The following is a 23,365-nucleotide window of genomic DNA, read 5'->3' as shown; positions in this document are numbered from 1 at the left end:
TGTGTGTTTCTGTTGATGGATGCGCATTCTGGCTTCCGAATAAATTACAACAACAGCAATGAAAAAAAAACGTGGACAAACCATTCACTCTTGTTCAATGCGAATACCGTATGCTGGAATATGAGCAGTCATTTATTCCGTCATCGAGCTGATAGTGCGCGCGCACAGGTGAGACCTGAACAGCACACGTTGATATCTGGGTTTAAACTAAACTCATTTAAGCTTTGCCAGTTTAAACATTTAAGAGCCAGAGGACGCGAGCTTGCGCGCGCAGTGAGAAGATTTGTGCGTGCGCTCATCCGAGGCGCGCAAACCCGCGGCTCAGATCGCGCGCAAATATTAAGCTCTCTCTGAAGTATTGTTTAAATGGACAAATTCACACAAAAATGGTCAAAATGCCCGTCTTGGCAAGTATCCTATAACAGACATAGCCGGCTGAACGTACTGGATCAGTGCCCTGGATCAGTGCATTCACTTAAAGTAGGGATGCACCGATACCACTTTTTCCAGTACTCGCCCGATACCGATACTTTTATTTTTGGTACTTGCCGATACCGAGTACCGATACCGATATTTTTATTGCATTTGTACATTTTTTTAATATTGGGTACAGAAACCAAGAGTATGTATAATGTTAGTTGGTTAACTTCATTTATCAAATAGATACAGTCAAACCAAAATCTATTTAGACACCTTCATCTTTTCTCACATTATCACTATTATTTTTTTTATTTATTGTTATACTTGTTGATATATAATCACAAAATTTGTGCCAAACCTGGATTTATTTCTCAGTCGCATTTGAAATCACAGTCACAATTTTTATCCAAAAAAGAAAATATCACAATTCGATATCCAATCGTACAGTCCTTGTCTTTAATTTTTACGTGTTCACCGAGACACAGAATTGGCTGACCACTTGATGGGATCAAATGCAACAATTGTTAATATACCAGGTGTAAACAAGATCATAAACAGGTGTGAACTAAAATGGCAAGACTCACATCTGAATAGATGGTACTAATGTAACAACAGCCTTATGGAAATGATCTAATATCTTCAGTGGCATCACTCCTTCTGTTTCCCTCTAACCTCATAGCAGGGTCACATCTGTCTGCTCTTTTCTTCCCTGACCTTACATCCTCTCTGCTCCTCTTCCCGTCTCTTTCCCTTTAACCTCCTCCCTTGCTACTGGGATAGTCTCCCTCAAAATGGTATTGGAAACTAGTACCTGTAAGTTGGCTGTGAGTGCTTCCTTTCCACTGCACGAGTAGTATGTGTCAATCCCAACGTACGCCATCACCACTCAAGCCACGCTTTTATCTAATCAGTGCACACTGGGAGAAGCTATTGTCCAGTGGCTCACGCTGTAATCACACAAAATGATCTGCCTTTCAACCTTTGAGCACATGCAGTTATGAGCAAACACATGCCGCTGAGAGTACTTGTGTGTGTGTGTGTGTGTGTGTGTGTGTGTGTGTGTGTGCGTCTTGTGTGTGTGTGTGTGTGTGTGTGTGTGTGTGTGCGTCTGTGCAGTTTTGAGTCTCTAACTTCAGCTCTCATCTTCTCATTTCTTGCAGTCATTTCCACCTTCATTTGTCTCTTCCTTGTTCTGTCTGTCTCTGACGTGTGGCCCTTCAGCCTGATCTTATGTTTGTGCTGGCCCATTGCATGCTGGAGCCTGTTGGGGTTTCATGAATGTACATAGATTCTCTGTCTCCATTCTGCTGCTTCTTTACCTTTAGATCTGCTTTCTAGCTTTCACTAGGTCCTGTCTGAAACCTAGACTTGGTGACTGTTAGGACTGCACATTTGATTGAGTACATTTACAAGATAATGATTATGGCTGCCATAATTAAAGTGCAGAGGGCTTTTGTGTAGTGGTCGATCGATATATAGGCCAATGTTTGGCTTTTTATTTTTAATCCGATACCTTTTTCCCCTCTTTGTCCAATAAAGAGTTGGAAGCAGGACTTTTATTTTGACGGGGCCTAAGCGTAGATGCATAGGAGCACCCATTCTCTCTCTACATTAGTTTACTACCATTGTTCTGTCTAGTCATACAAATTGAAGTGCTGTAATACTTTTTCTGTACATATACCTCTGTGCATGATGGTCTGTCCAAAGGATTCAAGCTGCGCTAATTGGATGCAGACAGTTCAGTGCTCACTGTGTGACTTGCATGAGCAACAATTACCGTTAGCTAGCTTTTTTGAGAAAATACAATTCCTAGATACACATGTACCAGATTCCTGAGTGCATTGTTGGTTACATTGTTTACTTCCTTATTTTTCATTTATGAAAAATGCACAATCAATAAGTTTCTATCTAAAGTATAAATGTTTATTTACAGATTTATTTTAATAAAGTTCAAATAATTTTTTCAAATTAGTTCATTTTAAATGATTTCTGATTGTTTTAGTAAATGTGTCATTTAAATTTAATTGCAGAAATTATGCATCTGTTATTTATCTGTCTTTAAATGAGATGTATATCGGTTTCTATCGGCCATCAAAAATCCATATCAGTCCACCACTACTTTTGCAAATTGCATGTCTTTTAGGTTCCTTTTTTTATGCAGGTGTATTATGCAACCATGTTGCATACATTCATGAGAATGTAAAATTGTAGTCCTATATGTATCAACGGTTTCTCGCTCTGATTTTGTGATTCATATCCTTAGCTGTTGTTGAGTTATGCGTGTTGTGGCTTTTCACTGTTCTCCTGTGTTGTTGCTTAAAGGAGCAGTTCCCCCAAACATAAAAATTACCATCTTTTAATCACCCTGATTTTGTTCCAAACCTGTATATTTTTGCTTTTTCTATAGAACACAAAAGCAGTAGTTGTGAAGAATGTTCAAGCAGCTCTTGACTGCACAACAAAAGTGAATGAGACATTCATAGAGCTACAGTGGAGCAAATGGTTTTAGCAACTAACTAATTTTGATTTAGTACATAAGTTGTATTGACTTTTTATGATATTTTGTCCTTGACCGCTCTGGTCCCTATTCACTGTCATTTTTTTTTTTTAAATGAGCAGCTTGAACATTCTGCTAAACATCTTTTTTTTGTCTTCCTTGGAATGATATGAGGGTTAGTAAATACAGCTAATTTAGTTTTTTGGGTGAACTATTCCTTTAAGTTGTCTTATAGTCTTATTCGCCTATGTCATAACCTAGTTTTATTAGATCAGCAAATATTCTCACAAATACAGCCTCAAGGATAAAATATATTCCTCTTGCAAAACTGTCTCTTGCCTACATGATGCCAGTGCCATTTACCAAAGTGATGGTAAAATGGTTTTGACAGTTTGGCTTCCTCTCATGTCACCTACAGGTACGGTATCGGCGGGATCATGCCTCAGGTAGACAGCTGCCCTTCTTCTCCCTGCTGGAGGACCTCACCAGGGACGTGTGTGACGGTGCTGCACTGCTGACCGTGGTCCATTACTACTGCCCAGACCTGATGAAGCTTGATGGTAGAGTGAAATAACACTAGGGAAACTTGACTACTTAGCTAGTCTAAAGGAAGCCATGTGTGCAATCTCTTCACCGCTAGTAGCACCAAGATTAATCAGGTTTCCCAAACACTCATACTGCCTCCTTCACTCCACCCCTTACTCCCTCCTAAATGGCTTATTACAAGTAGACCCACCCCAGTGTTACGCCATTGGTTCAGCCAGTTGTTGCTATGTCAGGCAGCTCAAACAAACAGAACATGTTTTGATGGCGCCACAGTGCTTACATTCTTTGGAAAATCATACGAATGGTTTGCTTACAATTGTTTTCTGCACATTTAGCTGGGAAAGAAGAAAGAATTTTAACCCACTTGCCCTTTAAGCCGGATGCTGCACTTCATTTTAATCCTGTTAAGCCTGACATTTGACGTTTGAAATGGAACTTTTTTTTTTGAATCATTAAACAAAATATATTTTTAAAAATCTGTAGAAAAGTTTTCTTTTTTAATAGCTGAGCGCATCATATTTGATACATTAGGCAGTTGTGACCCATATAGTATAATGTAGAAGAATATGGAGTTTATACCTGAGGAACAAAAAAACATTTAGTGGCTCAAAATGAGCAACAATATGCATTTTGGTGCAGTTGCTGATATTAATATGGCAAAATCTAAAATGAAATTAGGATAGATCTTTCTAACAGTATAGCAGACTACTTGCATAAAATGTATAGAAATATCAGTTGTTTCTCTGTATCTCCCAATAATATGTCTTAATAAGATGATATTAAAATGCTTAGTTTTATGATCAAAGCTCTGGTAGTGATATTTCAAGATGAACAACTACAATGTAAAAGTTATACTTATGTTTACTTTATAAAATTCAGTAAATATTTCAGAGTTCCACAACACTGATCAGGTTGGTCATTTAGGGGCCTTAGAAATTTTCATAGCATATATAATACAGTAGGTTTTATATGGTTAATTTAGAGTTTTGCTGGTCTGCTTTCTTATACTTTTGATTGATTGTAGTTTTATTCTCTTGGTGCTTCACCGCACTTTGCCTCTTGAGCTGAAATATTGTGAATATTCTGTGAAAAGTTATTTTCTGATATTTCAACTCCCAAGCAAATACTGAGCTTGTTTGGATTCAGCCCTTGATTTAGCTTTTATGAATGTCAGAGCCTGTATGCATCAGGATAGCTTATTTGCTAACTTTGTGTTTTCTGTTATCTGCAGATATCTGCTTGAAAGAGGTGACCTCAGTAGCAGACAGCCTTTATAATATCCAGCTGCTGAAAGAGTTCACCAATGAGTACCTTAACAAAAGCTTTTATTTGACTCTAGAGGACATGCTGTACGCACCTCCTGTGCTCAAGGTAAGTTATTCAGTCATGTATAATGTGTCTTCTCATTAACCGGATGCTTCATTTCCGTACGGGTTTGTTCTTAATTCTCTGTTTCTTCTGCAGCACAATGTCATGGTATTTATAGCAGAGCTCTTCTGGTGGTTTGAGATTGTCAAGCCTGAATTTGTCCAGCCGAGAGATGTTCAGGAATTTAAAGATGGTGAGGGTGTGGGGGCTTAAATAAAAAAATAAAAAAATTTTAGCCAATAAAGTTTACATGAAGCTTCAACCAACATCCTCATATTTTGCCTATTGTTTTGCTAATTTAACTTAATTAATATTTGTATTATAGCAAGAGCAATGACTCAGCCCAAGAGTGCCAGGCCAATTGTACCCATCTCCAATGCCACCAAACGGAGCTTCCTAGTGTCTCCTGGTGTGGCTGATCCAGCGCTTCCTGTCCAGGACAGCCCGGAAGTTTGTAACAGGTACTTCCTGCACCCTGAAGAATCTGAGTCTCTGTAAGTGCTTCATGGTTTTGTCTCTTCCATATGTAGCTTTGAGTGTAAATGTCAGTGATGTTTGTCTATGTAAAAATATGCCTTGGACAGTCTAGATTTGTTTCTAAATAAACTTTCTAATAATTAATATTCCCTCTAATTTGTATTCTTGCTCAGTCAAACCTGTTTTCTACTAGGCAGACCCGTGGAAACACCCTGCACCAACCCATAAATGTTCCACTCTTGACTTAAAATGCAGAATTTATGCAGAAGAGTTAATGCAGGGTGTTTCATTTTACAGAGTAACTGAAAACGGGAAAATTATATATTGCATAAATGTAGGCTGTCAGGATAATAGTTGTTTTTTAGGCATCTAGAGGCATTGCTGTTATTTTTCTATCATATTTTAAATCATAACTTTTGAGATTCTGTGATCTGTAGGGATGGGTCCAACACCCCTACTTGTCAAATAGTGTGGTGAAGACTAGGTTTATATATTTGTTCATTTGTTTGTGTTTTAACATGATGACAAAGGTGCATCTGTAGCTGCATCCCTTTTAAAGCACCCCTGCTACACATGCGGATCACATCACATTATACACTGGTTAATAGTAGTTTTGCACATTCCTAGTCATGATTTCAGCAATACGTGAACAAAAATAATAATGACCTCTGTGGGTTTTCATTTGCTTGAAAACTTTGTTTGCACTTCAGACGTTCACAGCCATGCATGCCATGCACATTAGAGGGAACTTTGCTTGCATGATTATGATTCACACCTGAATCATAGTGTCTCATAATGTCTTTGCTGTGTCATGTTGTGCCTGTGTCTTTCTGACATGCTGAGACGGGACTGTGCTGCCCTGCCTAAGTTAAAAGATTTTTATTATGTTTATTGTGCTTACTCTTATTTCACTAGTAATTACTTGGACATAAAAGGCATTTTAATGTAGGGCTGCACAATTAATCAAATTTCTAATCGCGATTACAATTATGGATGCCACAATTATGTAATCGTTCAAAGTCCAGTTGTTATTCTGCACGCTTAAGATATGTTTTTTTCTTTCTACATGTTATCTTAAGGGTTTTTCCATTTGTTTTAGTTTTAGTTTTTGTATAACATTATAATACCATTCATATTTTTACTTATTTTTATAATTTAAAGAAGAAACCAATCCGATGTATATTTGACATTTGAGGCTTAATACTATAGAAAAGCACTGAAGGTAATTGTGATAATCGTAATTAATAATCGCAATTACAATTTCAAGGGATTAATCGACAATTATGATTTTTGTCATAATCATGCAGCCCTAAATGGCATGCTAGTGCCTTTAATACTGTTCTGTAATTGTAGTATTCAGACTGTTTGTTGAAGTTATTCTTTTTAAGGTCCTAAACAGAGCAGTGCTGCTTGTCTATATTTGTCCATCCACATGGAAAATGCTTAATGTCAGTTACGATTAGATTTTGGCTGGATAGACCTCTGGGGGCCTGAAGATCATTCTGATTCTAATTTTTTGTGCTGGTGGTTTGCCAACTGTACTCTCTGCTTGCTGTTCCAGTAATAAGGGGAGTTCCAGCTTCAGCCCCTCCCACCCACTTCTGCCACTGAGACAAAGACAGAAGAAGGCTCAGCCAGGAGAGGAAAGCACGGGTATGGCATTAATATTCTGCTGCCATTCATATGAAAATATTAGTTTTTATGCTCACATGGAAGGGGTACCCAGAAATGTTGAGTCTCAGAGATTAAATAGTATTATTATTTTTTTATTGTTGTAATCTGAGTGTGAAGTTTACAAAATATCAAATTTTCCTTGCAGTTGAATTAGAATATAACTTGAATGTAGTAGAGTCAGGTAATCAAATTCTTGTGTTTTTCTTACCAGCCTGTCGAAATCGTTCCAGTTCTTTTACACAAGAAGGTCACTCCAGAGGATCAGTGGCTTGGTCCGATAAACGGCAGAGGTACAACACTATTAATAATTCTGGGTACTTAAAACATGTCTTTTAAGATATTACATTAAATCTATATTCTGTTTAGTCCTGCTTCTCTTATTATTATTATTATTATTATTATTATAATCAGGCCACTGTCTCAGCTGAATCGGTATGTTCTCCACTCTGCTACGGACAGTGATGCAGACTTGGCCTCAGGCGACAGCGTTAGTCTGACTTGCTCCATCAGTGAGGACAGCCTGGCCTCCACTGTCACGCCCAAGCACCAGATCCATCCAGGTCAGGGCAATGTTAGGCGGGTCAATGGCCACGTTCTGCTGGGCAACGTTAACATGGATGAGGAAGATGAGACAGTAAATATTGCCAGGGCAGATACATCTACGAATGACACCACCCTGTTAAACTCTGAGGATGCAGAGCGACAGAGTGCTACCCCTGGTGCTAAAACAGGCATTTGGGGAAGACAGGAGGAAGCATCCTCAGATTCCCAAACAGCCAGTTTCTTCCTGGAACCTCTGATGCCTGCGGTTCTCAGACCAGCCAAAGAGAAGTCGATATGCCTAAATAAGGAAGAAGAGTCGGGAGAGGGACGGCAGCGAGGGTCCGCACGTAGAGTAGCAGGAGCAGAAGGTGCTGTTTCATCTTCCAGACGGAGACCTCCATCCACCCTTAATCGGACCTTTACCCCCAGCGCTAGCTCTGAGTTTGAGACCGTTATTGAGCCTAAATCCAGTGAATTTGTGCCTCCAGCCCCTGGGCAGACGCAATCTTTCAGACCATTGGCAACAAGTAGTGTTGAGCCATCTTCTGCTGAGCGGTCAACTGGGTTTTACCTTCATTCATTGGTGCCTGAGGACAAGAGGCCTGTCCAAGCATGGGGCATCCATCCAGGGTCTGATATAGAGACTGTTGAGACCATTGAGGAACAGGATGCAGAACTCACCAAAGAGCTCCATCCAAACAAGAAACAGTTCAATGAAGAGGACGAAGAGTCAGCCAAACTGCGGGAGGACATGAATGTAAAGGAACATGAGGATAAGAATGGTGGGAGCAGGTGCTCTAGCCCTGGTCAGTCCCAGGTTAGCAGTGTAGCTAGCGGCAGTGTGCGCATGACCAGTTTTGCAGAACAAAAGATGCAGAGGTTTGGTAGCAATCAAGATATCCGCTCCAGCACAAGCTCGCAGCGGACCACACCAGATGGCTCAGAGAGTTGCCCGCTTCCTCTAACCTCCTGGAGGATGAAAAGAGACCAGAGCCCCACACCACAGAACAAGGACAGTGCCAACATGCTGGCCTCTGAACTCGTTCAACTCCACATGCAACTTGAAGAAAAGCGACGTGCAATTGAATCTCAAAAGAAGAAGATGGAGGTCATGACAGCAAGACAAAGGCTTAAGCTTGGAAAAGCAGCTTTTCTGCACATAGTAAAGAAAGGGAAGAGTGACGCTCTCCCTCAGCCTACAAAGTCGGAGTACTACTTGAAAGATGGCCATAAACTCAATCAAGAAAAAGAGAAGTCGTCAAAAGACGACACCTGTGCTGCTGCACTGAGAGATGGGCCGAAAGAGGCTGAAGAGCCAGAGAAGGCATCTCTCGAGTGGGCAGGTGGGGTTACTGTGTCTCCTAGTGCCTTAGATGTGGACGAGGAGATAGATCTTAATGAATGCAACCGCTCCATTGAGTTGCTGAATGAGGCCATAGGAAGCATTCAGCAGCAGATGATGCAGCTTTCGCTCCAGCAGGAAATGCTTATGAAGCAAAATCTTCAGTCTCCAACAGGTGCTGCTCCACCACCTAGCAGTGACCAAAGTAATGCATCTGAACCTAGGGTCAGAGCTTCCATACATTTTGTTGAACCAAGTGGCAGCCCTGTGGTACGAAAGCCACCCAAACTAAGTTCAGCACGATCTCGTTCCAAACCTTCAGAGCTGTTGCTAGTTAAGGAGCATGGCAAAGGGCAGAAAAGCTCCACTCCTACACCTACTGACAGCCCCTCTGCCAAGTCCATTCAAGGGGGCAGGACCCCCAAAGCAGAGCCTGAGGACTTTGTGCAAAGCTCTGCAAAATCAGACTCATTCAACAAAGAAAAAGGGAACTCAAAAAGCACTACATTCCACCTTAATGATGAAGCTAACTTGAGGATGGTCTCAAGGGAACCAAGTTCTGTGGCCCTTGGTGTCACTTTCGAAGAATCTATGTCCAGTACTTTGCAGGATGCTGAGGCTACATTTGATGATGGGCCAGCAAGGGATAATGTCTCCTCAGAGGATATTTCTAGAGGAAAAGTTAATCTTATTGAGGTAGACTTGTCTGATTTGGCTGCCAACCCAGATGAAGAAAGCACCAATGTATTGGAAGTCACCACTGATGGAAGTGATGGAGAAAAGATGTCTGGCATGGACTTCTTTTTCAAGGTAAATTGAATGCAGTGGACAAGACATTATCAAGTCATTTGTCTGAAAGAAAATGGATTGTATTGGATTTATTTTATGTACTTACATTTTATTAGTGGCATCACTGCTGTTCATACTTGGGGTTAGAGGTTTAAAAAAAATCCCTGGCAAAGTATTAAACTATGGCACTTAATCTTTCCCACTTCCACTTTGTGGCCAAGAAAACCCCACTAAGCAACACCCTAGTAACTTACATGTGTTTATAGTGCTAAATAATGTCCAATCCATACTATTTTGGGTAAAAATAGGAAAAAATAATACTTTTCTCAAAATATATTTAAAGAAAATATTATAATCCATGTTTTTCTCCAGTGTACAGAAGGTTTTCTTTGTTTAATTTGTTTCAAAAATCACAAAAAAAAAAAAAAAAAAAAAAAAACACTGAGCGCTGAAAATGTGAATGTTTTAGTGGTTTGACTTTTCCTACTAGTTTTGTTGTTTTATGTCTGCAGGACGAGCAAAAAGAAGAGGATGAAATGGCCAAAAAGCGAGCAGCGTTTCTGCTAAAACAACAGAGGAAGGCAGAGGAGGCTCGGCTCCGCAAGCAACAGATGGAGGCTGAAAGTGAGCTGAAAAGAGATGAAGCCAGGTACTGGCAACCTTTGAAGGGTCATCTTCCATGAATATAACTATGATAAAGAGATGCGTTGTAACTTTTTTTTTTTTTCATTGAGTTTGTATATGTTAAAGCCTCTTTTCTTTTCCAATTCCAGGAGGAAAGCTGAAGAGGAAAGACTCAGAAAAGAGGATGAGAAGGCCAGGAGAGAGTTGATAAAGCAGGAATACCTTAGAAGAAAACAGCAAGAGATGTGCGAGGAGCAAGAACAGCCCAAGCCCAAACCCAAGACCAAGCCCAAAAAACAAAGGCTGAAGTCTGTGTTGAAGGAAGAACCCCCAGTTGAAACGCTTCCCAAATGTCCTGCTGCCAGTAAGTATTAAACTGTGCCTTCTGTTGTTGCATTATTACTGAGGTAACGGCAGAAATGTTTGATGGCACTTCAAACATTTATAAAACTGAAATAATGAAACCATGTGCCTCACCAGATGAGAATCTCATCAGTGCCCAGTCTGGCTCTAGTCTATCACTGGCCTCTGTGGCCACCACTGAACCAGACAGTGTCAACTCAGGAGGGGCGGGACCTCAGCGGTAAGTCCTTCCGATGTCCTACAGGCTGTGTGCAGAAGCGTGCCTGCATTTCATTAATTTGTTTCAGAATCAATCGACTGTATTCAGACTGTGACCTCCAAAGCACTTTGTTGCTGTTTGTTCTTTCCATTAACAGAGGGGAATCGGTGGAGTCATTTCCAGGCCTCAGTCGCAATTCCAGTCGTACTACAGAGAGAGACTGGGACAACGGTTCCACCGCATCTTCCATTACATCAACTTCCATGGCGGAATACACTGGTGAGTTTTCACTTTCCATTCTATAGGACGAAAGTGGTTTTATATTTGTTTTGATGCTCAATAAGTGTGGGTATCACATGCTGGTCTGGACTACTAAATTATTTATACTGTTTTAGATTCCTCTGCACCAGGACAACATCCTGTGTTACAAACAGCAGCATGCTTATGTGATCTCGACCATGCATCAGCCAATATGTTTGTCTGTGTGCTTGAGTACATAAGCACGCATCAGTTTTTGTTTGGGCAGATATTAGTGGATGAATTTGTCCTTTGAGCCCAAACTCTCTAAAGTGTTTCACTTGTTTGCTTTTAAGTTATAGCTAACATGTTGACTAATACGTTTTACAGGGCAAATACTTTTTGTTCTATTGCTTGAATACATGCATCGCCTTGCTCTAAAGATGAAGTATGCATTGCACAATTAAAAGTTGTATAATAATCCTCCATAAATTGAAATTAGAACTATCTTTTTAAGCTATGTATTAAAAATTAGTTCAAAAATACTTGCAAAAGCTCCAGTATGCATCAGTGAGAGCTGTATAGGGCTCCGAGAGGGACACCATGTCCTAACCAGAAACAACAAATTGACAAGCGATAAATCCAAAGGGGGGAAAAAAATTGTTTTTGCCCTAACCAGCCATGACAGCAAGGCAACATTTTATTGGTCAGTTGTTTTCTATTTGTCACACTTGGTAGCCCCGCCCACATCCTGCTCCATGTGGTTTCATTTTAAACATCAAATATGTTCTGATAAGATGATTTTTTTTTTTTCATATCGCACAGCATTTTCACTTTTACGGTGAACAGAAGAAATCTTTTTTTAGCAACAAATAATATTAGAATGATTTCTATAAGATCATGTGACGCTGAAGACTGAAAATTCAAAAAGAGCTTTATATAATAAAAATAAACTCATACTTTAGAAATGAAAAGTACTTCACCTTGTTTGATTTTTCTTTTTCTTTTATTTGGTAAATTGTTTATTTAGTAAAAACACGCTCAACTTTTAGATTAACTGCCCCCAACTGATTGCTGTTAAATAGGTGCAATTAAACTTTAAATAAGGTGTTTTTGGATTATTTTAAAATCTCATGTAATTGTTCTACTTCAATCAGTTTATAATATCTAAATATTTTATATTGAAATATTCTATTCATAATAAATTACATTTACTTCCATTTAATTTTGTAGGATACTATTAATACTAGTTATATTTGTTTAAATTTGTTCTCTTATTATACTGCGTTTTTAGGGGCTTGTTTTGCTCTTCCTTTTTTGACAACTGGCGACCCTTCACCTGGAGCTTTAATCAAGAGAGGGAAGAGTTCAATAGTGACTAGAAGGAGAGCAGCAGTATGCAAACTGAACATCAGCTACTGTTAGTGCTGACTAAGTATTTTAAATTATACACAGCTGGTTCTGATAAGTGTCCCATCATTTGGAGTTAGAAAAATATAATACGTGCTGTTGCATTCTCAATATTAAGTATTTTTGCCTCCGATTAAAGATTATGTGCATTCGCTTTAAGAAGCAGGTTGTTCATTACCACGACAACCGTTTGCGTGTCCACGTTGAATGCGATTCTTGTGTGCAAAAATTAACTGTACGTATAAGCATACATGCAGAAGAATGCCAATAACTATACATTATTTAAGGCTATTTCTATTCGTTACGACATTGATACATGAACTGTTGTAATCAAGTAAGCTTAATTCATAATGATTCCTCTCTTGTGAGCCTGTGCGCTCCTCTAAACTGGGTGCTGCACTGCTCTCATGGTTGACTACTGCACCTTTGTTCCGACAATATCAAGTTATTAACAACCCTTTAGAAAACTGAATTCTTTGTGGATCCTCCTGATCTGTTTGTCCGTCTTTCTTTAACAAATGGCAGCATCTCAGTCTCACGTGCGCTGCATGTGAGTTAACCACGCCCACTTATTTACGTATCGTGGTATACACAGAATTAAAAAAAATCTGTCACGGTTGACATTTTATACCGCGGTAATGATATATATACCATCACACTGCCCAGCCCTACCGAACAGTAGTGCGTATGTGAAAAATTGATAATGGATCATCATAAAAAAAGAAAATTAATATTCCATGACCTTATAGGACATCCAAACTTCTCATAAGTTTTGTATTGATGTGTTTTTTTATTTTATTTTATTTTTTTTACTGTTTTTGTATTCATATTTTGTCACTGTAGGACCCAAGCTTTTCAGGGAGCCAAGTGCAAAGTCCAACAAGCCGATAATCCACAACGCCATCTCTCATTGCTGCTTAGCGGGGAAAGTAAATGAACCGCAGAAGAACTCCATTCTTGAGGTATGTGACCAGTTTGCAGGTTCATGGCATGCAAATAGTATGCTGTGATGTTACCAATAAATCTTGATACTGAATTACAGTGGAAACCCCCCCCTAAATATTTGCTTCCCTTTTTACTGGTAGGAGCTGGAGAAGTGTGAATCCAACCACTTGATGATTCTCTTCCGGGACAGTGGCTGCCAGTTCAGAGCCCTTTACTCCTATTTCCCCGACACAGAGGACATCCACAAGCTCACCGGCACAGGGCCCAAGAGCATCACTAAGAAGATGATCGACAAACTCTACAAGTACAGCTCGGACCGTAAGCAGTTCACGGTAATCCCTGCCAAGACTGTGTCTGTTAGTGTAGATGCGCTGACTATCCATAACCACCTGTGGCAAGCCAAAAGACCCGGCGGGCCAAAAAAGAGCGGAAAGTGAAGTCTAATGGCACTTGTAAGACATGCACTTTTGCATTGAGGCCTGCAGACACTTACCTGCTTCCATCAGAGTTTGGATGGAAGCGGCTCGCTGGACAAACAAACAGGCATGAATCAACATGCACTTCATTTGAATGTGTTTTGGGTTGAAGTAGTCCTTTACCCACAATCCTGTGGTCTTTTTACAAGATTCATTTTTTGTTACTTGAATTATTTATTAGTTTGGCACTGATTAACTCGTTTAAATGAAACTACCCCCATGATTGTTTTTGTTTGATTTGTTTCCCCCTTTTTTGCGAGGGATACACATTTTATTCTTACTGTCTTCAAAACATGTCTGCTGCCTCTGAGGACTGCCAGAACTCAAATTAATGTTAAAAAAAAAAAAAATAGCTGACTTGCCTCTCAACAAAACTTTTTTTTTTTCTCCTCCAAAACATGCTGCTGCTCTGTTGTCGCTGGGACAGTCCCAGGTCTGCATACTTTTGGCCTTCATGCATTGTGGTACTGTCTGTTTATTCGGCGCTTTAAAAAAGCAGCTCGGCTGTAGCCCGTTTTTTGGAGACTATGGTCCTTTCGATAGGGAGTCAAACAGACCTTGATGTGTGTCATATGCAGTTCTCTTCTCTTCTGTTCTACTTGGTAGCGGCCTCTCCACTGGACGCTCTGTACTATGGTGCACTTATGATCATGTTTTAGTGCTTTTATTATCATGCAATGTAACCATGTTGATGTTGGCACTGGAGCTTTTTCTCATGCAGAAGAGCAGCATGCTCTGTTATGAAGAGTGTCGCTGTAAACGATTTGAATGACGGTATTTAATATATTCATAATCGGTTACTTCCCTTGCAGTCGCTGTCTAATTATTTACCAACGTTGAAAACATTCCTCAGCAAAAGAAGTGTCAACACTGCCGACATCCTTATTTAAATGTTCGAGAACACATAAAAGCCTCGTGTTTGGTGTCAAGATCAATTGAGTGTTGCACATGCACTTTATTTTTTTGCTCATGAAGCTGTACAGCAGGGGTAGAATTTCAAAGGGCTTACTAAACCATTTTTGCTCCTAAAACTAGTTGTCGAAAGGTGAAGGTACTCTGTTGTACACCGAGAAACATCTCTCAAACACTATTAACACCGAAAAGAGCACACTGACAGCCCCTTAATGACTCTTAAACTACTGTTTCCAAATAATTGGTGTTAGATTTGTCTATACGTTGCAGCATTGTTTAATTTTAAATTGCAGTTTTGTATATTATGTGTGTTTTTATATCTATAACTGAAAGATTGTATTGATGTTGATCACCTGTTTTTTCTTCTTTTTTTTTTTAAACACTACTATTCATTCTTGGTCATTTTGCTTCCTTTACCATACTATTATTTATTTTAAATAAGACTGAGAATTAATAAATATTTAAAGTCAATAAATTCATTCTCAATTTTTTCCCCCCATTTATTGACAGTCATCTTTCTTTCACTTTATTTTATAACACCTCTTGCATTTTTCAGTAAGTGAGCTTGCCTCATAATAATGAATATTAGTAACAAGTGTTGAGCATTGTACAAAATTGAATTTACATGAATTTTCATGTCAGCAATTGATAAACTTATATATCAATAGCTTTACTGTTGTGATTGCAAGAAAAGATGGTAGTTTAATTGTGTGGTCTCCTGATGGGCGTCCCAACTTCTGTCAACTGGAACACCACAAGCTGTGCCTCATCTACAAGCACTGTATCCTTGACAGTCCACTGAAGACACATTTGTATCCTGGCAACTGGCAGTTTATCCTCAGCGGGGGGCTCTACAAGTCAGGCATTCGTTGGATGGATGGTCATTAGACAGGAACTCTGAATACCTTGTTATTTGATGTTTGTCATTATGCGCGGTGAGTATTATTGCACTCTGATTTGATGTTGGCTTCAAAATCAAGTGAATTGTGATGTAAAAGAATGTTTCATTTTTCCACCTAGCTCTTTTTATTTTTGTGGTGTTCCAGTGCATACGTGAGGCATGGTTTCAGTCCTGTATATACACAGAAACAGACTATGTTTGCAAAGAGATACCAAAAGGTAGGATGGTCTGAAGACACTTAATGTTCATAAAAAGAATGTGCTTGTTATCTGCCAGAGAAGTGGGTCAGATAAATGTCAGCTATATGCAGTTAACCAATAAAAATTGGGATTATAATAATTTTGGATAATTGCTTTTTAGATGAATAAGAAGAGTTCACTCAAAAAAGAAAGTTGTCACAGTTTACTCAATTTCATGTCGTTCCAACTCATAGGACTTAATATAAGATATTTTGAACAATGTTATTGCTGCACTTTTACAAACAGTGAAAGTGAATGGTGACAAGTGGATGTCAAGCTCCTGAAAGGACAAAAAAAACGTAACGGTGATCCATACAACTCATGCACTATATTACTATACTACTGCTTTATGTGCAAAACTGACTTAAATTTAAGTTATTCACTGGAAATCTTGCCTGAGCCCTGGTCACCATTGACTTTCATTATTTAGAACAGTGTAGCTTGGACATTCTGCCCGACATCTCCTTTTGTGTTCTACAGAAGAAAGTCATAAAGGTTTCGAAAGGTGTGCTGATGAATAAATTACTTTTAGATGAACTGTCCCTTTTTTCCCTTCTAGATTATCCTGCTGGCTTGACCTCTGTGATTATCTTTGTGAGTGGTTTAGGAGAAATCGGCTTGTCTATGTTTAACAGCACCAATCTGACCTCTGTGAACAGTCTGACTATGGCATACCAAGGCATCACAGCAATAGGACCGCAGACCTTCGATAAGTTTCAAAACCTCAAAACTCTCAATTTGGACAATAATCATCTCTCCCAAGTCTCGTCAGACTGGTTCAGCCATCAGGTTACACTTGAGACACTCAGACTCTCAAATAATAAAATCACTACACTGGATCATAATTCTCTTGATGGGCTGTCAAACCTGTTCAACCTAGACTTGTCTCAGAACCAGATTCACACTATAACCCCAAGCAGTCTTCTCGGTCTCAGTAAACTGAGGCAGTTCGACCTTTCCAACAACAAACTGACACATTTGAGTATGGATGTGTTTCTTGCACTTAACGGCACAAAGATCCATTTGGATGGAAATCCTTGGGACTGCTCCTGCTCTGTGAATGACTTTGCCAAATACCTGAGAGGTATGCATTCATTTCCATCTTGCACATTTCATCTGATGCTACTGAAATATTAAATATTACTGTTTTACTGTATATTCTTCTTTCAAAAACATTTTAAAAATCTTACCAACTCCAAACTGTACATTAATAATGTACATAAAGGCTTATGATAGATCATCTTAGTTTTTGGGTGGAATGTTAAGTGACTTTCATAAATGCATGCAGGTCTGCAGAATGCTTCTCTTCTGGAGAACGAGATGCTGGTGTGCTGTAATAGCCCTCCTCATTTGAAAGGTGTCCCAGTATGCCAGGTACCAGAGTGTAAAACCCTCACAACCATGAGCCCTATCCCTACAAGTCTTACCACTGCGAGCCTGACCACTGGAAGTCCTGGCACCGGGAACCCTGCCACTGTATTAATAACCAAACCTCTTAGAATCGGACCCTCAACTTTAATCATTTTAATTGGTAGGTGGAACTAATTCATTGCCTAAATTCAGCCCTCATGTCCAGGAGCTTGTGTTGTGGATGACTAACCATCGGACCCTCAACTTTAATCATTTTAATTGGTAGGTGGAACTAATTCATTGCCTAAATTCAGCCTCATGTCCAGGAGCTTGTGTTGTGGATGACTAACATTTTATTATGTAACCAGTGGTACTGTGTGCCCTGGTGCTTGTCATCTGTGTCCTTTCAGTATTGTATCACAGGAAAAGAGAGAGAAAACCTCTACAGGCTGTAAAACCTGCTTCAGAGAAATCAGAAATGATACGAACCAGTGAATCAACTGCAAAGAGCAATGGAGAAGAAAACAGAAAAATGAAATCTGAAATTGCTAATAAAACACAAATTGCCACAACAGAGGTGTTACTGAGAACAAACCAAATGATGGTTGGAGATGAGAAGACATCACAGATTTACCATATTTATTCATCAGGGACATATGAAACCAGAGAACCTATTAAACGAGTGAGATCTGCCGGGCCGGTCCTGTGCAGGATGGAGATGTTTTCTAAACCGACAGAAGCAGAAGAGGCCACTGAGGAAGATGGGGTAAGGAATGATGAGTATTACAATGGATGGATGACCTCAGAAAAAGAAAAGGACAATGGATGTGTGAATACTGAGGAGGTGGAAGATGGAAACAACTTTGCAGATGAGGAGAATGATGGATTCATTGATGAGGTCAGTAACACCACAGACACTGTGAAATTACACAAGGAACTTCGAGAGAAAAAAGAAGATACTGATGTGAGTGTTCAAGCCGGAACAAGTGTTGACCAAGACGTTCTTCAGCATAGTGTGGAGAATGATGTGTTGGATCACATGAATGAGTTGACCGTTGAAGCAGGAAGCAGTCAAGATATTCTCCAGGTAAAACCTGTCACATCCCAGTCTGAGGACACTGCTGAAAACCTGCCGTACCTCTCGATCGGTGCTGATCCGGAAAACCAGACCTCTAGGGTTGATCAGAATACTGCTAAAGGAACGTCTGGACCTTCAAGACCCATTTGGCGGGTACTGACCTGGCCTCCGACTGCAGCCCAGTGGAAGAAGCAGTGGGCTCAAAATCAACAAGTGCTTAATGTGTTCCCTCAACTAATATTTGTAACCGGCTGCAGGCATGACATCAGACCATTTCATCCAAGCATTTCTCCTGCAATCCTCCCAACTGCTCCACAGTTCAATGCACGGGAGTTTCTGCCAGAAATAACGTCCCCAATAGAAGATGTCCGAGTCACTATTGATGAGGACACTTACAGGGCAAGTCTTGAGTCATCCAATCATAAAGTCCTACATTTCAGTGCACAGGAATGCTTCTCTGATTCTAATATATCACCAAGGGAGGATGGCAGAATTAATACAAATGGGCAAACTTGGAGGTCAGGTCTCGAATCGACCATCTTTTCCGATTTTCGAGACTTGTCCTCCAAGAACTCCCAAATTGATGAAAGTGAGATCTGCTCTGAATTGTTCAGCATTTGTAATCCATCATTTGGTGGCAGCAAGTCAAAGCCTGCTGCTGGAGAGGAGATAAACAACAAAGATGATGTTAAGAAAATACAGAGCATGAAAAGAAAGACGCACAGAGTTCACCAAAGTGAACAGGTTGCATCAGAATTGCAGAAGCAGTCCAGGAGAGTGGAGAAAGCTGCACGGAGAGCTCACAGAGACCGACGGCAGGGTCAGATGTGTGACGGCTCTGACTCAAGAGCGCCCCCTTCGGGAGGTTCTCCAAAAGATGACAGCCTGTTGCTGGGGAATGAGTATACCTTTATAGACCTGCTACATGAGGTGGTGGAAAATCATGGGCGCTGGACTCGAGAAAGGTGGAGAGAAACACAAAAAAACAAACACAAGCTCAAACAGAGTCGTTAGGTACCGGAAGTATGTTACAAATTATATATATATATACAGTATCTCACAGAAGTGAGTACACCCCTCACATTTTTGTAAATATTTTATTATATCTTTTCATGTGACAACACTGAAGAATGAACACACCTGCTCCCCATTCACACCTGAGACCTTGTAACACTAATGAGTCACATGACACCGGGGAGAGAAAATGGCTAATTGGGCCCAATTTGGACATTTTCACTTTGGGGTGTACTCACTTTTGTGGCCAGTGGTTTAGACATTAATGGCTGTGTGTTGAGTTATTTTGAGGGGACAGCAAATTTACACTGACAAACAAGCTGTACACTCACTACTTTACATTGTAACGAAGTGTCATTTCTTCAGTGTTGTCACATGAAAAGATATAATAAAATATTTACAAAAATGTGAGGGGTGTACTCACTTCTGTGAGATACTGTATACGTATGTGTGTGTGTGTGTTGTGGTGTCTGTGCCACAAATGTAAAAAGAAAATGTATTTAAAATATAAAAACAAAAATGAAAGATTATTAAATAGATCTCGAAATAATCAGTTCTTCAGCTCTGTGAAACCTACAAAACACTGTAAAATATGCACCATATGATAATGAATATGGTATGTAACAATGCACCTGGTATGTACAGTATTTTCTATAATCTAGTACAGACATTTGGTTTCACAATTGACAGATTTTTACTGCATTATTAAATGCTAAATAAAATGTGTGAATCTATATATCAACAGAGTCAAAGTATCTATTGGTAGGAAAATACTGCCACATTTCTCTGGCTGCATGCAGCATTTATTGATTCATTCTTACATGTTAGTACAGACTTCATTTAAGAAATTGTACAAAATGTATAAGTTCATGTATTAAGCACAATCCAAAAACAGGAGCCAGCAACTGTAAACATGGGTCTCTGACACATTTGGCAAGATAAGGACATGCATGGTCCATGTTTTTCTAAAACTACTGGACAAATAACAAAGAAATTTTGTAAATTACAGCAGCTTTGATCAGCTGATCAAGATATAGGATTTAAATCGTAGGGAACTAGTAAAAATAGAAGAATCTGCAGGCTGATATTTTTAACATGCACATTATGCATATCCTTTCCAATTATGGCTGGAAATTTAGGAAAACGTAAAAAAAAAAAAACCTTCCCGAAGCAATCTGCATGAGAAAACAGTGACTGATGGACAATGTAGGTGACAATATCTGTACGCAAGCAAAAAACATGAATGTAGTCTGATGAACTGTACAGTATTCTGCCCAACATGTCAAGGGTTGACGCCTCCATTTACTACTGACAGATTGACAGTCTTGGAGCTAAGCAATAAATAAACTGATATGCCAGATTAATAGAAGTGATATAAGGCAGAAAATGCCTTAAATATGCTGTAAACATGAATACAGAATTATAAAGTATTTTTTTAAAGCATAATAGCTACAAAGATTCCCATTTCACTGCTTTTGCTGTCATCTATCGCATTTCTTTGTGGAGACAGACAGCTAAGAATGATAGGAGAGGTATTCAACCTTAGCTACTTTGAACAGAAAATGTGAATGCCCACTTTGCGCAAAGAAAGATAAATACATCTGTCTGTTAAAACAATAGAACGATTCAAATCAAGAGCAGCTTTCCATGATAGCTTTAAATGTCAGCTCCATATACTGATTGGAATGACAAATGAACAATGCAATATGTCTTAATACAGAAGGCAAAAACAAAACACAAATATTAATGTAAAATGTATAAACTTTGTAAAGTTTTCTATGTGTAGTTTAAAGGGTTACTATGTACTGCTCTATAAACAGAGCTTAGTGCAATAAAATCGGCAAATTCAAATGATGTATACTCTCCCTCGTGCACTCTCTATATAATATTTATATAGAGATATATAGCTAATATATAGCGATACCTTTTTGTCCTAAATGAGCAGTAACGTACATTGTGCACACTGAAAAAAAAACCTTAATATTTTTATAAATACAAATGCTGTTGTAAAGAGAAAAAAAAAAAACAAAACACTTGTTAGCTTTGAAGCAAAATGCAGCCGAAAAACAATGGTTACCAACAGTGTATATTACATCTACTATTTTCTATTGTATAACCCAAACACAATTCATAAGTTTGACACCAAACCTGTTTCAATATTAATCTTATGTATATTACCGTTTGACATCTCTTCAATGTGTTTGCTGTAGAATAGGTTCAATTTTTTTCCTGTAAATTCGAAATCGTAAAGAACTTAATCTAGCTTCTGTTCTCAGCACATGTAAACTGGTGCATGATAACATTTGTAGTGATAATTGACAGCGATTTACAGTAAATCATCATGGTATTCAATCATGTAAAAGCTTTAGCTTGAGATTAGCAATTTCAAATGTAAAACCCTTTGTGCTTTGAGGAAGAAAACACAACAAAATACTGTGAATACTAAGTCACTGAGCATGTAAAAGAATATGTGGCTAACTTATATACAAATATATTTTTACATACACTATATTCGTGCTATACAAGTACAAAATATAGCACTGATGTAAACTAATTCTGTTCAATATCATACTGAAACACCTCACATGTATGATTATCCAGTGTTCTGGTCCACTCGGGACAGCTGACTGATGTAATAGTTGTTTTTTTCCCCTTCTGTCTTTAGCTGCCCTCTTGAATGCTGCTTTACGTAATGTTTCTGATATATACTGTCCTATAAATCCAATCTTGTTTGGTCCAAACTGATTCAACACCTCACACTTGCACTGAGCCAAGTCTCAAATACAAAAATGTAATAACCAGCCACATTCAGAGAAGTCTGAAATGTGTCACGAGATTCTGTATGTCTGTGTTGTAGAAAAGAGGAATCTGTAAAGTGTTTCAGTTCTACAGTTACGACCATTTGGCTTGGTTGGGCAGCTTGGGTTGTGAATGTGTTGGCACATGGGTCGTGTCTGTACGGTCGGTTGTGAGTCCTGTCAATCTTCATGCAGACTGTAGCAGCTCAAGGCGGAGAAGGGAGGGTTAACGAGAACTTCCAGTTCCTACAGATGGGTCTCATCCCTCGTCTCAGGTCCATAGTCTTGTCGTAGCTTCACTCCGGCCGGAGCCCCTGGGAGATTCTCAGGGACATGTGCCAGCGGATCAGAACGGATGATGTAGCTAGAAAAGGGTGGAAAACAGGTTGTACGTTTAAAAAAACAGCCAGCTGAACCTAGCACACTGTTAAAGGAGCAAAATATATTTGCAAACAAAAACAATTTGTACAGCCCAAAGTTCATATTGTTCATGTTAGCATAGTAGCATAACCATTACCAGATACAGTCCCACCCCAAACTTATGCCATTGGTTGAGCAAGAGGGTAATATGATGTGGAATGAATGCTGATGATGGGTTGACTAATTTAGTGCAAATATCCTGTCTTGCTGCCAAAGGCAATTTACACTCTACCCACCACTGTCTGGATGAGCCAGACAAAACTGACATGATCGACCTGAGCTTCAGTCTGCCAGATGAATTTCCAGTCACATTCTTCTCCACTTTCTCATCACAAATCAACTTGGAGAACCATTTATTTTTATTGAAAATGAAGAAAATATTCAAAAAGAGGAAGTAAAGTGCCAAACGGGTATAGTCGAAGACTTTATAGTCTTTGGAAAGTCAATCGGTAACACTTTATTTTGATGGTCCCTTTAACACATTCTGTTGACAATAAGTAATGTTGCACCTACATGTCTACTAACTCTCATCAGAGTATTAGTAGACTGTTTGCTTAATATCTGCTAACTGTTTATTGTCATGGTCTCCCAACAGACATTCTACTGACTATAAGTAACTTTGCAAGTACAGGTCAACTTATTCTAACCCCAACAGTCTACTAATACTCTAATGAGAGTTAGTAGACATGTAGGTGCAACGTTACTTATAGTCAACAGAATGTGTTAAAGGGACCATCAAAATA

The 23,365-nt window shown here is 39.2% G+C and overlaps 3 protein-coding genes across 4 annotated transcripts in view; 2 read left to right on the top strand and 1 right to left on the bottom strand.

Annotated features, from left to right (window-relative positions):
- Window positions 1-15,288, top strand: part of LOC107745508 (calmodulin-regulated spectrin-associated protein 1-B-like) — a 16,522-nt gene extending 1,234 nt beyond the window's left edge. The window contains exons 3-15 of one of the 2 annotated variants that reach the window (XM_016559408.1): window positions 3,336-3,477; window positions 4,695-4,834; window positions 4,928-5,024; window positions 5,157-5,325; window positions 6,870-6,961; window positions 7,194-7,272; window positions 7,442-9,677; window positions 10,169-10,305; window positions 10,430-10,644; window positions 10,761-10,863; window positions 11,000-11,121; window positions 13,333-13,451; window positions 13,575-15,288. In XM_016559408.1, the coding sequence (XP_016414894.1) occupies window positions 3,336-3,477; window positions 4,695-4,834; window positions 4,928-5,024; window positions 5,157-5,325; window positions 6,870-6,961; window positions 7,194-7,272; window positions 7,442-9,677; window positions 10,169-10,305; window positions 10,430-10,644; window positions 10,761-10,863; window positions 11,000-11,121; window positions 13,333-13,451; window positions 13,575-13,871 (3,948 nt within the window). In that variant the 3' untranslated portion in view covers window positions 13,872-15,288. Of the gene's footprint in view, window positions 1-3,335; window positions 3,478-4,694; window positions 4,835-4,927; window positions 5,025-5,156; window positions 5,326-6,869; window positions 6,962-7,193; window positions 7,273-7,393; window positions 9,678-10,168; window positions 10,306-10,429; window positions 10,645-10,760; window positions 10,864-10,999; window positions 11,122-13,332; window positions 13,452-13,574 lie in introns of both variants that reach the window. The other variant, XM_016559398.1, reaches the window with a different exon arrangement.
- Window positions 15,289-15,392: 104 nt separating this feature from the next.
- Window positions 15,393-19,404, top strand: LOC107745539 (uncharacterized). Its single transcript, XM_016559438.1, has 5 exons — window positions 15,393-15,757; window positions 15,843-15,941; window positions 16,522-17,046; window positions 17,251-17,493; window positions 17,681-19,404. Exons 1-5 carry the CDS (start codon window positions 15,739-15,741, stop codon window positions 19,402-19,404), a joined length of 2,610 nt encoding a protein of 869 aa, XP_016414924.1. The 5' UTR covers window positions 15,393-15,738.
- A 2,650-nt stretch (window positions 19,405-22,054) lies between these two features.
- Window positions 22,055-23,365, bottom strand: part of LOC107745529 (potassium channel subfamily T member 1-like) — a 66,106-nt gene continuing 64,795 nt past the window's right edge. Inside the window, exon 29 of the mRNA XM_016559432.1 lies at window positions 22,055-22,566. Within this exon, the coding sequence (XP_016414918.1) occupies window positions 22,449-22,566 (118 nt within the window). The 3' untranslated portion in view covers window positions 22,055-22,448. The remainder of the gene's footprint in view (window positions 22,567-23,365) is intronic.

The sequence above is a fragment of the Sinocyclocheilus rhinocerous genome, unplaced genomic scaffold, assembly GCF_001515625.1.
Source record: "Sinocyclocheilus rhinocerous isolate Xijiao unplaced genomic scaffold, SAMN03320098_v1.1 scaffold4207, whole genome shotgun sequence".
In the NCBI taxonomy this organism is placed as follows: domain Eukaryota; kingdom Metazoa; phylum Chordata; class Actinopteri; order Cypriniformes; family Cyprinidae; genus Sinocyclocheilus; species Sinocyclocheilus rhinocerous.
The sequence above is the reverse complement of the archived record's forward strand: the minus strand, read 5'-3'. Positions and strand labels throughout refer to the sequence as shown.